This window comes from Leopardus geoffroyi, chromosome B4 (genome assembly GCF_018350155.1).
Source record: "Leopardus geoffroyi isolate Oge1 chromosome B4, O.geoffroyi_Oge1_pat1.0, whole genome shotgun sequence".
Taxonomy (NCBI): Eukaryota; Metazoa; Chordata; class Mammalia; order Carnivora; family Felidae; genus Leopardus; species Leopardus geoffroyi.
The window spans coordinates 120,698,980-120,712,828 of record NC_059341.1 but is presented as its reverse complement, the minus strand read 5'-3'; the positions used below and the strand labels follow the sequence as shown (position 1 = coordinate 120,712,828).

Sequence of the window (13,849 nt, the reverse complement as noted above, 5' to 3'; positions counted from 1 at the left end):
AGAATCTCAGCAGTTTAACCTAAAGGAAATTTATTTCAATTTCTCTTAAAACCCCGTGTGAGGTGAATGGCCCTCCTTCATCTTATAGCTACATCTTCTGGAGAGTAAAAAAGAGATAGAGACTAATAGTCATTTGGTCAGAATTAGTTACATGCCCCCAACCTAAATGCACATAGGCTAGGAAACAAATGGGAAGCTATACTTATGGTTTTGTTGACCACTAAAATGATGTGCAAAATGATCCTTTAGAACAGGGGTTTGCCAATGAATGTTTTCTCTAAAGGAAAAGATGGTAAATATTTTAAGAGTTGTGAATACTCTGGCCTCTGTCACAACTTCTCAACACTGCCATTGTAGCATGAGAACAGCCATAGACAATAAATTAATGAATGGACATAGCCGTGTCCCAATAAAACTTTATTTTCAGAAACAAGAGGCAGGTCAGATTGGGGCCACAGGCCAGAGTTTTATAATCCCATTCTTAAAGCATGACTAACATATAATGATTCTCATTTTTCATCATCTCAGATACTCAGAGAGCTTTGGGTAATAACTCCCCCAATGACTTTTCCTTAAGCTGGCTAATAATAACCAATAGACAGCTCTGAAGAAGCAAATAATAATGCAGTTAGATGATCACGGATCCATGGTTCCTTCCCTTTGGAATTTCCATTCACCTGTCTCCCTCCCTCCATTTATTTTATTTGAAGCCATGTTACAGTGAGATTATAGCATTCTGCTCAAAGAAAGAAAGGGAAATTTCATGTAGATTTGCATAACCACATATTAAGCAGTCTATACTGAATCCCAATAGTATATCTTACATCTTGTATACTTCTGGCTTAGTATATTTCTGTTTCTCACACACACACAGACACACAGAAACTTATCTTCCAGCATTTACCCAAGCAGAAATCTGTGAGTCGCCCTAGACTTCTTCCTTAAAATCAACCTTCACATCCAATCAGATGCCAAGACCTAAAGAGCTAACCTCATTAGCATCTCCTAAAAACATCTGCTATCTCCAACACTGTTGTCACTGCTTTACCCTTAGGACCTCACTTTGTCTTGGCTGGAACTCTTTAATGTCTTCCTAATTAGTCTCTCTTCCTCTAATCCAGCCCTGACCAATCCATTTTCTAAACTGCTAAAATGAGTTTATTAAGATGCACGCCCAACCATGAAATCAAATCTTCTTGCTTAGAAATCATTCAGTGGTTCCTTAAAATATTCAAGCTAAAGTCAAATTCCTTAACATGGCATTAGAACCCTTTATCATTTGGACCCTGCAACTTGTAATATCTCATGGCTTGTACCTACCACTACCTCACATACTCTGCACTGTAGGCATTATGAACTTTATGCAGTCTGTATTTTTCTTCTCCCCATCCTCTTTTGTCTGCCTACCATCTCTGCTTCATTGAGATTCAACTCAGCCATCAATCACCTGCTTGTGGAAGCCTTTCCTGATCCCCTTTCTAAAGTAGAGACTCACCATTTATATTCTGTACTTCTACTTACATTAGTCCTTATCACTGTATAGTACTGCACTAATGCATAATCCTTGGGTTGTTTCTTCCCTCATGCACCATCCTTCTCCCACTTCAACTCTATAATCACCTGGAGAACAAGGACAATGTCTCATTAGTCTTATTCCTATCACCCTGCTTGCCAAGGTATCTACAGTTTAGTAATAGTAAACAAATATTTTTGGAAGGAATTAATGCAACAACAAAAAATAACCTGTTTGCTTTTGTGATTGCATAACAAATTCTGATTTTAATATAATTAGAGCTTTGTGTAGTCAAGTTAAGAAACATGTATTTAAGAAACAGAAGTAAAGGGGTGCCTGGATGGCTCACTAGGTTAAACGTCCAACTCTTAGTTTTGGCTCAGGTCATGATCTCATGGTTTGTGAGTTTGAGCCCTGTATCAGGCTCTGTGCTGACAGTGCAGAGCCTGCTTTGGATTCTCTCTCTCCCTCTTTCTCTGCCCCTTCCCTGCTCACTTGTGTTCTCTCTCTCTTTCTCTCTCACTCTCAAAATAAATAAATAAACTTTAAAAAAAGAAACAGCACTAAAGGAGCCATATGTATCAGTTGACTTGATCTTTATAAAGTTTATGAGAAGGAACATCATACAAATTTGGCCCATTGCTTATATATGAAGTGAAACAAAATCACAACACAACACGATAAAACAAAACCAAGATGATGACCATACCTGAGTTTCCATTGGAGCTAGTGTCATATTTCATGCCTTTTAATTGCTGTTATATAGTCTAGTAGAAAGAACATGAATGTGAAATTGAGATTCAGTAGCCCTAAGGACAGAAATTTTGTGAAAAACCAAGCCTCACATTGTACGCCAATCTTTCATAATTCAAAAGCAACTGAATCCTATGGGAGTACTAATTTGAATTCTACTACTGAATTGATGTGTCATAATAATAAATGACTTGCTTGTATAACAGTGCCTCTAAAACTCTTTCATAAAAGTATTGCAGTGGTGAGATAATAAAGCATATTGTGATCATTTGTACCCCTTATATTAAAAAAACTGTAAAATAGAGACCTTTTCATTATCATTGTTTATTTTAAATTATAGACTAAATTAAATGTTAAAAAAAAAAGCATGATGAGCTGGAAGAGACAGGGTAACTTGAATATTTTGCAGGAAAATAATCTATGGAGTACATTGGTTAAATAAACCAGTATTTGATGGCAGTGATCAAAATAAACCAAAAGTTTATTGTACTTTGGGGATAGTAAAGTACAGTAAAATTTATTGTAAAGAGATTGAAGTTAATCTCTTGTTAATTATTATAGGATATTGTTAATATTTAAGTAATATTAATGAGAATAAAAAGTAAGAAAACTTGGATTGAATCTTGGGAAATGCACACAATTCTGAGTGCCAAAAAGACTGCCAAGGATAATGTTAGAAGCTCTGCTAGTCAGGAAGAAAAGTGTATGTAATTAAAACTATGGGAAAAAAAAACAGAAAACTGCTATAGGGAGCAATTCATTGCTGACAAAGGATGTAAATTATATCTGCTATTACTCCATGATTTTAACTTTTATGTTTAAATTGACTTTTCTATTTGGGGATTAATTAAAATCCTTAAAAAAGGAAATCAAAGTTCACTACAAATACCAAGTAGATTCTTAAGTCCTGGGAAATGTTCTATATAACTTAATTCTGATGATCAAATTCCAGCATATGGTACTTGGGGAAAATATCTAATGCTATCAATTCCTTGGACTATAAAGGAGAAGAAGAAGAAGAAGAAGAAGAAGAAGAAGAAGAAGAAGAACAACAACAACAACAACAACAACAACAACAACAACAACAACAACAAAACAGAACTGCCTTAATTATGCTTCAACGTTTTAAGAGCTCTTTTATTATTATTATTTTTTCAATATATGAAATTTATTGTCAAATTGGTTTCCATACAACACCCAGTGCTCATCCCAAAAGGTGCCCTCCTCAATACCCATCACCCACCCTCCCCTCCCTCCCACCCCCCATCAACCCTCAAGAGCTCTTTTATTATTAGACTCTATATCCTCAGGGTCTGGAAAATGCCATATGCTTAATAAATGTTAGTTAAATGAAAGGTGTCTTTAAAATTTCAACTTTCTGAATTGATTATTAAGAAAAAAATTGGGTACTATATCTGTACAGTCTTCTGGGGAATTCTAACAAAAAGTCTAAGTTATTTTATCAGCTATGCCAAAATATGTTTTCAGTAAACAATTTTTTTTATTATTTAATTAATCAAGGGATTATTTAGTGTCTCTCTGTAAAGTACAATTATAATTTGAGTATAAAAACCAGATAGTTTGATAAAATCATCAGTTAGATTAAATCAATGGGGAGATTAGGCTGAAGATGAACATGATCATATTAATACTCTCATCATGCCCATTTATTTTAGCCTAAACAACGAACATCTATTGTGTCTTCTCTGGATTTTCATCGAATGAATCACAACCAAGAATATTTTGAAATCAACACATCTGCAGGGTGTGCAAGCTTTACTTCCAGCCCTCCTGTTAGTCCGCCCACCTCTTCTGTGGGAACCACAGAAGTCAAGAACAACGGAACTAGCCATACAGGTAAAGCAGTTCACTTTATGCAGCTATATTTTTGAACTTTTAAAACTAAAGCCTTAATGAGTTCAAGGAATTAAGAGGAATCTTCCTACAAATTGCACTGTGCTTTTCGTTCACCCACATGTATAACAATGTAGGGCATTACAATTTTTGTCAGAGTGTGAATATAATATTCTTGTTGAATACATTAATGGTCTTTCAGGTATTACATATTAAAGGATGATAATTTAATGCTATTATGGCAGTAAAAGAACTAGAGACCTGGAAATGCTTTTCTTCCACTGCTGTTTACCCCTCTCCATACAGTGGTATCAACTCAATATAGGATTTTATTAATAGCTGATTTGAGGCCACAGAACCTGCATCAACCTGGTAAGATTGAGTTGGACGGTTTGGCCTAAGTCGGCTTTCAATCTACTTTGAACCAAAGTGAACTTGGAGAGGAGAAGTGTGAGGAAATAAGGCTGGGGGTAAGGAGAAGATTAAGGAAAGTAACCACACCCACTGTTAACACATACCTGGTTCCACCCAATTGGATTTGCAATGTTTCCTTTCTCTGGGGGCAAGAAGCTAATAATTGTAAGTCCAAATGACAGAAATATGAGAAGTGGGACCTAAAGAATTTCCTCCCTTTATATTGAAGTAAGTGAACTATTCTACTACTTTCCCTCAAAGAGATATGATTTTTAAATCCACTAGATATGATTAATATAGATTTTAGAATCATAAGGTATCATTTATGTGGGTATTCCGTATAACCTTTGTTCAAAATGAGTATTGTGTATGTGTATAAATGTATGCACTCTACGTAAGTCCTTTACTCTGACTGTACTTTTAAGAGCACTGATACAAAACAGTCCAAAAATATCCAGAAAATTATTTTCCCCTAGGAAAACTAAGATTTAAAAAATAATGATTAATGAAAGTGGTGACATTGATATTTTATGGAAGCTGTTATCTAATCTTTTCATGGCAACCAGAGTGATATTTATAAAAGGTAAATCAAAGTATGTTATCATCATTAAGCTCAGTGGCTTCTCACTGAACTTTGAATAAAATTCAACTTCTCATCATGGCCAGTGAAGTTCAATATAACCTAGCTCTGACCAGCTCTTTAACCTAAGCTCTAGCAAACTCATCTCGGACCACACTGGCCTTCTTTTCTAGGCATTCTAGTTGTGGGGCTTTTGTACATTGGTTCCTGCTGCCTGGAATCTCTGTCTTCAAATTTTCATGTGTCTGAGTGTCATTTGAGTTTTGGCTCAAATACACTTTCTCATAGAGGCCTGCCCAGATCACCTTATTTCGAGTAAGGCCCTCAATGTGATGACAATTATAATAGCAAAGATGCAAAAAGAACAATCATAGTGATATCAATAACCAATAAGTTTCAAGCAAATACTTTAACGTTATGTATCACAGACTATTTTAGGCATTTTATGTGTATTAACTCATTTAAATCTCATAACTGATATGTGAATTAGGTATTATTATGATAGACAAGGAAACACAGATAGAGGATAAATAGCTAACTAGCCCATAATGGCAGACCTGGGATTCAAACTTGGTGGTAGTGTCCATGTTCTTAACCACTTTTCAACATTGTTTTTGTCACTTCGGTCAAATTTTCCTCTTTCCTTTTTCCAGATTCTTATTTATTACATAAAATTACATTCTTCATTTGTTTATTTCTTTATTATCTTCTCTCCTCTTTCTAGAATTGTAAGCTAAAATGAATGGATCCCTGATACATTGTGGGCACTGAAGTCAGGCTACCTAAGTTTGTTTACTAACCATGAACTAAATATCATACCTAGCTATAAGACTTAACCTCTTTATGCTATTGTGTTCTTAGGTGTAGAATTAAACTACCAATTAATTAATTATATTAACTTACTCTATAGCCTGGTAATGCACATAAGGTAATTAGCACTGTGTCTGGCACATAGTTAATGCTCAATACATGTTAGTAGTAGTCATTATGATATTAATGAAGACTAGCATTAATTCCTTGAACGTGAACACATATTGTATGTCTGCCATGTACCAGATTCAACTTTATAGGAGAGGAAGGATGGGATATGATTTGTGAATAAAAATGGTATGTGGATCCCAGAAAGTGTCTGTATATATAATTATTACTCAATTAACACTGATTTGAATGACTATTACCAGATTTAAAATTCTAAAATGGGAGAGATGACAAGTACTCTGATTCTTGCTTTAGGAAAATCTCAGCTTCATTTCAGTTAGTACACCAAGTGTTTCTTTGGATGATTAATTTTTGAGTTTTTTCAACAGTCCTTTGAGGTAGATAGAAAATTTATTTATTTATTTATTTATTTATTTATTTATTTATTTAAAAATTAAGACTAAAAGAAATGATAGGTCTATTCCCAAACCTCTGAGCACCAGAGTGAGAAGATAAAAACACACACATTTTACTGCTTCCAGGACTCCACTGGTACCATCCAAAATGTGTGGAGAAATTGTCATTTGCCACACATTCCAAAATTGGTATTTTCAGGTCTGACCTTTGAACAGAACTGAAATCTAACCTTTTAAAGGTTGAAATGGTTTCAAACAGCATGTTACTGTGGTTTCCTAATGTAAGATGTCACCTCCATATTACATTAAAAATTTTAGAATAAACTGATAGTGTGGTAGGACAATGCTGATTTGTTCTATATGAAGAGATAAAACTTTGAATTTTATACTAAAACTTTTAAGGTAGACATTCATCAACTTAAAATGTCTTATACATAGATGATTTATTATATTTTGTATTTAAAAACCTGCACATATAGGCACTACCACATAATATGCTTTGAAAGAGAGTGAATTCCAGAGTCAATAGTGTCACTGATTTGCTGGATATTTTTCATCAAATCACCTATCTTCCCTGATCTGCAATTTGCTCATCTGAAAAGGGGAAATAATATCTACTCCTTGAGTACTTGTAGTAATAAATTAGCTTTATTTATGTGAATACATTTTGTAAACTATAGAAACTAATATTCTTCTTTAATACTATCATCGTTGTTTAATATTATTATTTTTCTTCCATAGTATTATTGTTTGAAATCTATAGTAACCTTAAGATAGAAATATCCTAGGTCTGTACATAGGTCTGTACTTATGCCAGGGTAGCTGACCTTTTCTTGAATTAAAAAAATAATCTAAATTATTAGATAAATCTATAGTTTATTTTATAAATGATGACATGCACAAGAATTAATCTTGACAAAATGTTATTTACAGAACAAAGACTAATATACCCTCAAAAAAAGAATTTTATGCTGTAAAAAACACTTTGAATAAATGACCCAATGAGTTTATTATAATAGACATTTCAAAAGTAGCTTGAATTATAACTAAAGCTTTCTACTTGAAAGGCACTGTCTTATATAATCCAAGTATCAATTTATGAATCATCAAAGAAAGTTGTTAGAGTGAAAGACCTTTGGAATTGTACAGACTCGTGAATGATATAAATAGGTTTACATTTAACTAGAAAGATCACTTTAGTATTAAATGTGGTAGATAGATTTGAGATAGATTTGCCTGGAGGTGGGGAGAAACAGTGTCATCAGCAATGGAAAGATGTAAATGAATTTGAAAGATATAGGAAAAGAGTCATCAACAGGGTGTGATAACTGATTGGACGTATGATGGTAAAGGGAAAAAGTTCAAGGAAGCCTCTAAAGTTTCTGATGCTTAAGCACACTTGTCAAATCAAATTACCATTCCCTGAAATATATAATATTTGTAGGTAAGAAGGGGGTGCAGTTAGATCATGTAGGACTTAATAGACCATTATAAGCACTTTGGCTTTTACTCGGAGTGAAATGAGGAGCACATTCAGGTCTTTGAGAAGAGTGACATTATCTAACTTCAATTTATGAGTTTTATTCTATTGTGTTGAGACTGGATTGAAGAAGGGGAACAGAGTGGAAGCAAGAAGGCCAATTTGGAGGTTATTATAGTGGTAAGTTGAGAGATGAAGCCAACTCAGATCAAAGGTGAAAAGTGGAGGTATAGAGAAATGGGTGGATATTAGTCATATTTTTAAGGTAAATCCAATAGGATTTCATGATGGAGTGGATGTAGTATATGAGAAAAAAAGAAATAAGGAAAACTGCAAGATTTTTATCCAAAACAACTGTCAGAATTGATTTACTATGGTCTGAATGTAAGAGGTTGTCAGAAAAGCAGATTTGGTGAACAGGGAGAAATTTGGTGTACCAGGAGTACACTTTAAGTTTGACTACTTGGTATCTGAATAGATGTGTCAAGTAGGCAGCTGAAGGTCCAGTCTGAAGATACAAATATCAGTATATAGATGATATGAAATGAGTGTAGATAGAAGATCAAAACCCGAACTCAATGAAAGAGGGGATAAAAGGCAATACCAGCAAAGGATACTGAGAAGGAATAACCTGTTAGGTTGGAGGAAATATTCTGATGAGTGTTGTGTTCTGAATTCAGATGAAGAGAGTTATTAAGAAAGAAAGAGTTATCATCTCTGTCAAATGTAGCTAACAAGTTGAATAGGATAAGGACTGGGTCAGAATTGGCTAGCAGGTTTAACAATGTGGAGGTTATTACTGACCTTGACAAGAGCAATTTTATTGAAATTGATGGGGCAAAAGTTGAACATAATTGATTTAAGAGACAACGGGAGGATGAAAAAAAGTCTTTTCAAAAAGGGGACACCTGGGTGGCTTAGTCGGTTAAACATCCAACTCTATTTTGGCTCAGGTCATGATCTCTCATTCCATGAGATCAAGCTGTCATTGGGCTCCGTGCTGACAGCCTGGAGCCTGCTTGGGATTTACTCTCTCCTTCTCCCTCTGCCCCTCCCCTGCCTGCTCTCTCTCTCTCAAAATAAATAAACATGAAAAAAAATTAAGAGGGAATGGGAGGAAAGGACTTCTAGAGCAAATATAAACTGCCTTTTCAAGAAATTTCTTCCAAGGAGAATTATAAAGTTGTGATGAAGGAGGAGAAAGAGAAAATGGGTTCCTAAGAGGAGAGACTGGCTTTAGACAGGAGCATGGGAAACAGGCAGCTGTTTTCAGTGTGAGTACAAATGCTGGACAGGATCCGTGTGGTGAGAATCTGAGGAACATGTGTTCTGATAGTTTCTATTTTCTCTATAAAGAGGCAAGCAGCAGTGTCAGTTGAGAACAAGGATAGAGAAGAAGATGTGGAGTTTGAGGAAAGAGAAGAGGGAATAAAAGAGTTATTTGGGAGAAAGAGACAGTGAATGGAAAAGGAAGGTGTGGTGTAATTGCCTGGCAGCACTAAGGTCCCATTTGAGGTTCATGTTCATGAACTAAAAGTTGGATTGGCCAATGTGGTTCTGTGTTTTTCTCCAGTTCAGTTCAGGTGGAGGAGCACAGGTACATCGTTTTTGTAGAGTTGAACTTTACATTATGGTTTGTCAAATGGATATATTGAAGTAAAGAACAAGGAAATATGAATGCAAGAAGATGAGAGTAATATTTGACTATGAAATTTAAGATGGAGAAGTAAGAAAAAGAGGACAATAAGGGAACAAGTAACAGTGAAAACTTTAAAGGATCTTTGGATTGGAGATTCCAGTGGGGTCAAAGAATTGCTGGAGTCAAGGTACTAAAGAAGTGGACTGGAATTATAAGAGGGAAATTCAGAGAGGGGGTGCACCAGAAACCAGCAACAATTATAATTACTGGTAATTACAGAGTCTTAGGACTATGAAGGTGAGCACCTGAGTTAGCCTATCCCTCCACAAAATGGCCTTAAATAATGTGATTAAATCAGTACAATTTTTAGATGAAATATTTGATGTATTTTTACATTGATCTGCATGCATAATATTTAAATTAGTCTTTCCATTTGTCTAGGTTCACCTCTTCTGTACTTTTTCCCACCCTTCCCTGAGATGCCAAGACCTCTTATGTTATTCCTTGGCTGCCTAGGGCCCCCTGAGAGTGGTATTCTATTGAGGATTGCTCCTTTAGGGGACTTGTTCTCTTGACCACCATGCATCTTCCTCTCAAATGAAACTTTTGAATGACCTGAGAGCCCATCTGATAAGGTATTTCAGTCTTTGGGGTACTCTTAATAGTTGCCAGTGTGTTCTTTTTGCTCAGGTAGCAGGGTTTTTTTTTTTTTTAATAGAGGCAGTGAGAGGTGGTAGAATTCTGCATCTATTTTAAAGGTAGAGGCAACATATTTTTTTTTGATGGATTGGATGTAGAATGTGAGAAAATGAGAGACCAAAGGTGTAACTCAAGTATTTGGGGTGCTTCTGACCATTGGAAGGATGGAGTTTATATTAATTTAGGTATTTAAATTTGAGACACTATTGGGTATCTATGAAGACAAGCCAAGTAGATAGTTGAGACAGTGGGGTAGGGTATGGTGGGAGGAAGCTATGTGATAAATTTATGTTTATCAAGAGTAAAGAATATCTGTTTTAAAAGACTGAGAAACAGTGCTTTACCTCACAAAGAGTGACCTGTGAGATCTGAGTTCCGCAATGAAGATGTCCTGGACAGGTGGGTTGTGAATTACTGGGGGAAAAGAAGCTAGGAATTACCAGTCATAAAGATAGCTCCACTTTATGAAAAGTTATATCCAGAAAGCTCTATGTATAAAAAATTTTGTGGGCTAGCCCCTTTGGGGACTTGCTGAGAAAGTTAACAACCCTAGGTAATTAATTAGCTCTAGTTTTGTTAGTAATTTCAAACATCACCTCCTGCTGAAGAAAACCTTTGGGGGGAGGGGATCTAAAAAGAGTAAGGTAAAAAAGTGCTTTAACCCAAATGGAAGAAATAACAAAAAACAAAAGCTTTTGAGTGCTTAGCAGTTCAGGATGCTTTTCTGCAAGGGAGAAGAAACATTAGAGGAAAACTAAAATTAGAACAGAGAGGGTGGCATGGACCTTTCACGCTGCTCGGGGATTGCCAGAAAGACAAACGAAGGCCTTCCTTTTAATTAGTTCACCAGACTGAAAATAGACCTCCTGAAAGCTGAGACAATGTTATTCCAGGAGCCACTGGACATAGGCAGCTGAGGGGGACTTTGGTCTCCAGCTGGCATGAAAACCAAAGCCAGACTGCTGAGGTGATTGTTAAGCTCCACGCTGAGATTTAGGGTGAGCTGATACAGAGGAAGTTAAGGGCTAGAGAAAATGATGTGTAATCTTATCTTCAAGGTTTATTTCCTTAAAAATATGCAATAAACAAATTGCTTGAATTATTGATTGTTAAATTCAGTGCTTTCAATACACCATGATTTTAGGTAGCCAAAGGAAAGCTTTTTTTTTTCTTCAATATATGCAGTTTATTGTCAAATTGGTTTCCATGTAACACCCAGTGCTCATGCCAAAAGGTGCCCTCCCTCCCACCCCCCATCAACCCTCAGTTTGTTCTCAGTTTTTAAGAGTCTCTTATGCTTTGGCTCTCTCCCACTCTAACCTCTTTTTTTTTTTTCCTTCCCCTCCCCCATGGGTTTCTGTTAAGTTTCTCAGGATCCACATAAGAGTGAAAATATATGGTATCTGTCTTTCTCTGTATGGCTTATTTCACTTAGCATAACACTCTCCAGTTCCATCCACGTTGCTACAAAGGGCCATATTTCATTCTTTCTCATTGCCATGTAGTACTCCATGTGTATATAAACCACAATTTTTTTTATCCATTCATCAGTTGACGGACATTTCGGCTCTTTCCATAATTTGGCTATTGTTGAGAGTGCTGCTATAAACATTGGGGTACAAGTGCCCCTATGCATCAGTACTCCTGTATCCCTTGGGTAAATTCCTAGCAGTGCTACGGCTGGGTCATAGGGTAGGTCTATTTTTAATTTTTTGAGGAACCTCCAGACTGTTTTCCAGAGTGGCTGCACCAGTTTGCATTCCCACCAACAGTGCAAGAGGGTTCCCGTTTCTCCACATCCTCTCCAGCATCTATAGTCTCCTGATTTGTTCATTTTGGCCACTCTGACTGGCGTGAGGTGATATCTGAGTGTGGTTTTGATTTGTATTTCCCTGATGAGGAGCGACGTTGAGCATCTTTTCATGTGCCTGTTGGTCATCCGGATGTCTTCTTTACAGAAGTGTCTATTCATGTTTTCTGCCCATTTCTTCACTGGGTTATTTGTTTTTCGGGTGTGGAGTTTGGTGAGCTCTTTATAGATTTTGGATACTAGCCCTTTGTCCGATATGTCATTTGCAAATATCTTTTCCCATTCCGTTGGTTGCCTTTTAGTTCTGTTGGTTGTTTCCTTTGCTGTGCAGAAGCTTTTTATCTTCATAAGGTCCCAGTAGTTCATTTTTGCTTTTAATTCCCTTGCCTTTGGGGACGTGTCAAGTAAGAGATTGCTATGGCTGAGGTCAGAGAGGTCTTTTCCTGCTTTCTCCTCTAGGGTTTTGATGGTTTCCTGTCTCACATTCAGGTCCTTTATCCATTTTGAGTTTATTTTTGTGAATGGTGTGAGAAAGTGGTCTAGTTTCAATCTTCTGCATGCTGCTGTCCAGTTCTCCTAGCACCATTTGTTAAAGAGACTGTCTTTGTTCCATTGGATGTTTTTTTGTCAAAGATTAGTTGGCCATACGTTTGCGGGTCTAGTTCTGGGGTTTCTATTCTATTCCATTGGTCTATGTGTCTGTTTTTGTGCTAATACCATGTTATCTTGATGATTACAGCTTTGTAGTAGAGGCTAAAGTCTGGGATTGTGATGCCTCCTGCTTTGGTCTTCTGCTTCAAAATTCCTTTGGCTATTCGGGGCCTTTTGTGGTTCCATATGAATTTTAGGATTGCTTGTTCTAGCTTCGAGAAGAATGCTGGTGCAATTTTGATTGGGATTGCATTGAATGTGTAGATAGCTTTGGATAGTATTGACATTTTGACAAAATTTATTCTTCCAATCCATGAGCTTGGAATGTTTTTCCATTTCTTTATATCTTCTTCAATTTCCTTCATAAGCTTTCTATAGTTTTCAGCATACAGATCTTGTACATCTTTGGTTAGATTTATCCCTAGGTATTTTATGCTTCTTGGTGCAATTGTGAATGGGATCAGTTTCTTTATTTGCCTTTCTGTTGCTTCATTATTAGTGTATAAGAATGCAACTAATTTCTGTACATTGATTTTGTATCCTGCAACTTTGCTGAATTCATGTATCAGTTCTAGCAGACTTCTGGTGGAGTCTATCGGATTTTCCATGTATAATATCATGTCATCTGCAAAAAGTGAAAGCTTAACTTCATCTTTGCCAATTTTGATGCCTTTGATTTCCTTTTGTTGTCTGATTGCTGATGCTAGAACTTCCAACACTATGTTAAACAACAGTGGTGAGAGTGGGCATCCCTGTCGTGTTCCTGATCTCAGGGAAAAAGCTCTCAGTTTTTCCCCATTGAGGATGATGTTAGCTGTGGGCTTTTCATAAATGGCTTTTATGATCTTTAAGTATGTTCCTTCCATCCCGACTTTCTCAAGGGTTTTTATTAAGAAAGGGTGCTGAATTTTGTCAAAGGCCTTTTCTGCATCGATTGACAGGATCATATGGTTCTTATCTTTTCTTTTATTAATGTGATGTATCACGTTGATTGATTTGCGAATGTTGAACCAGCCCTGCATCCCAGGAATGAATCCCACTTGATCATGGTGCATAATTCTTTTTATATGCTGTTGAATTCGATTTGCTAGTATCTTATTGAGAATTTTTGCATCCATATTC

General features: G+C 36.2%; 1 protein-coding gene across 18 annotated transcripts in view; it reads left to right on the top strand.

Annotated features, from left to right (window-relative positions):
• ANKS1B (ankyrin repeat and sterile alpha motif domain containing 1B) overlaps positions 1-13,849 on the top strand; it is a 1,079,650-nt gene that overhangs the window by 474,821 nt on the left and 590,980 nt on the right. For all 18 annotated transcript variants that reach the window (XR_006709127.1, XR_006709126.1, XM_045464947.1 and 15 more), the window contains exon 12: positions 3,943-4,123. Coding sequence is in view for 16 of the 18 variants with exons in the window: in XM_045464947.1 (XP_045320903.1) it covers positions 3,943-4,123 (181 nt within the window). In the remaining 2 variants the exon portion in view is untranslated. The remainder of the gene's footprint in view (positions 1-3,942; positions 4,124-13,849) is intronic.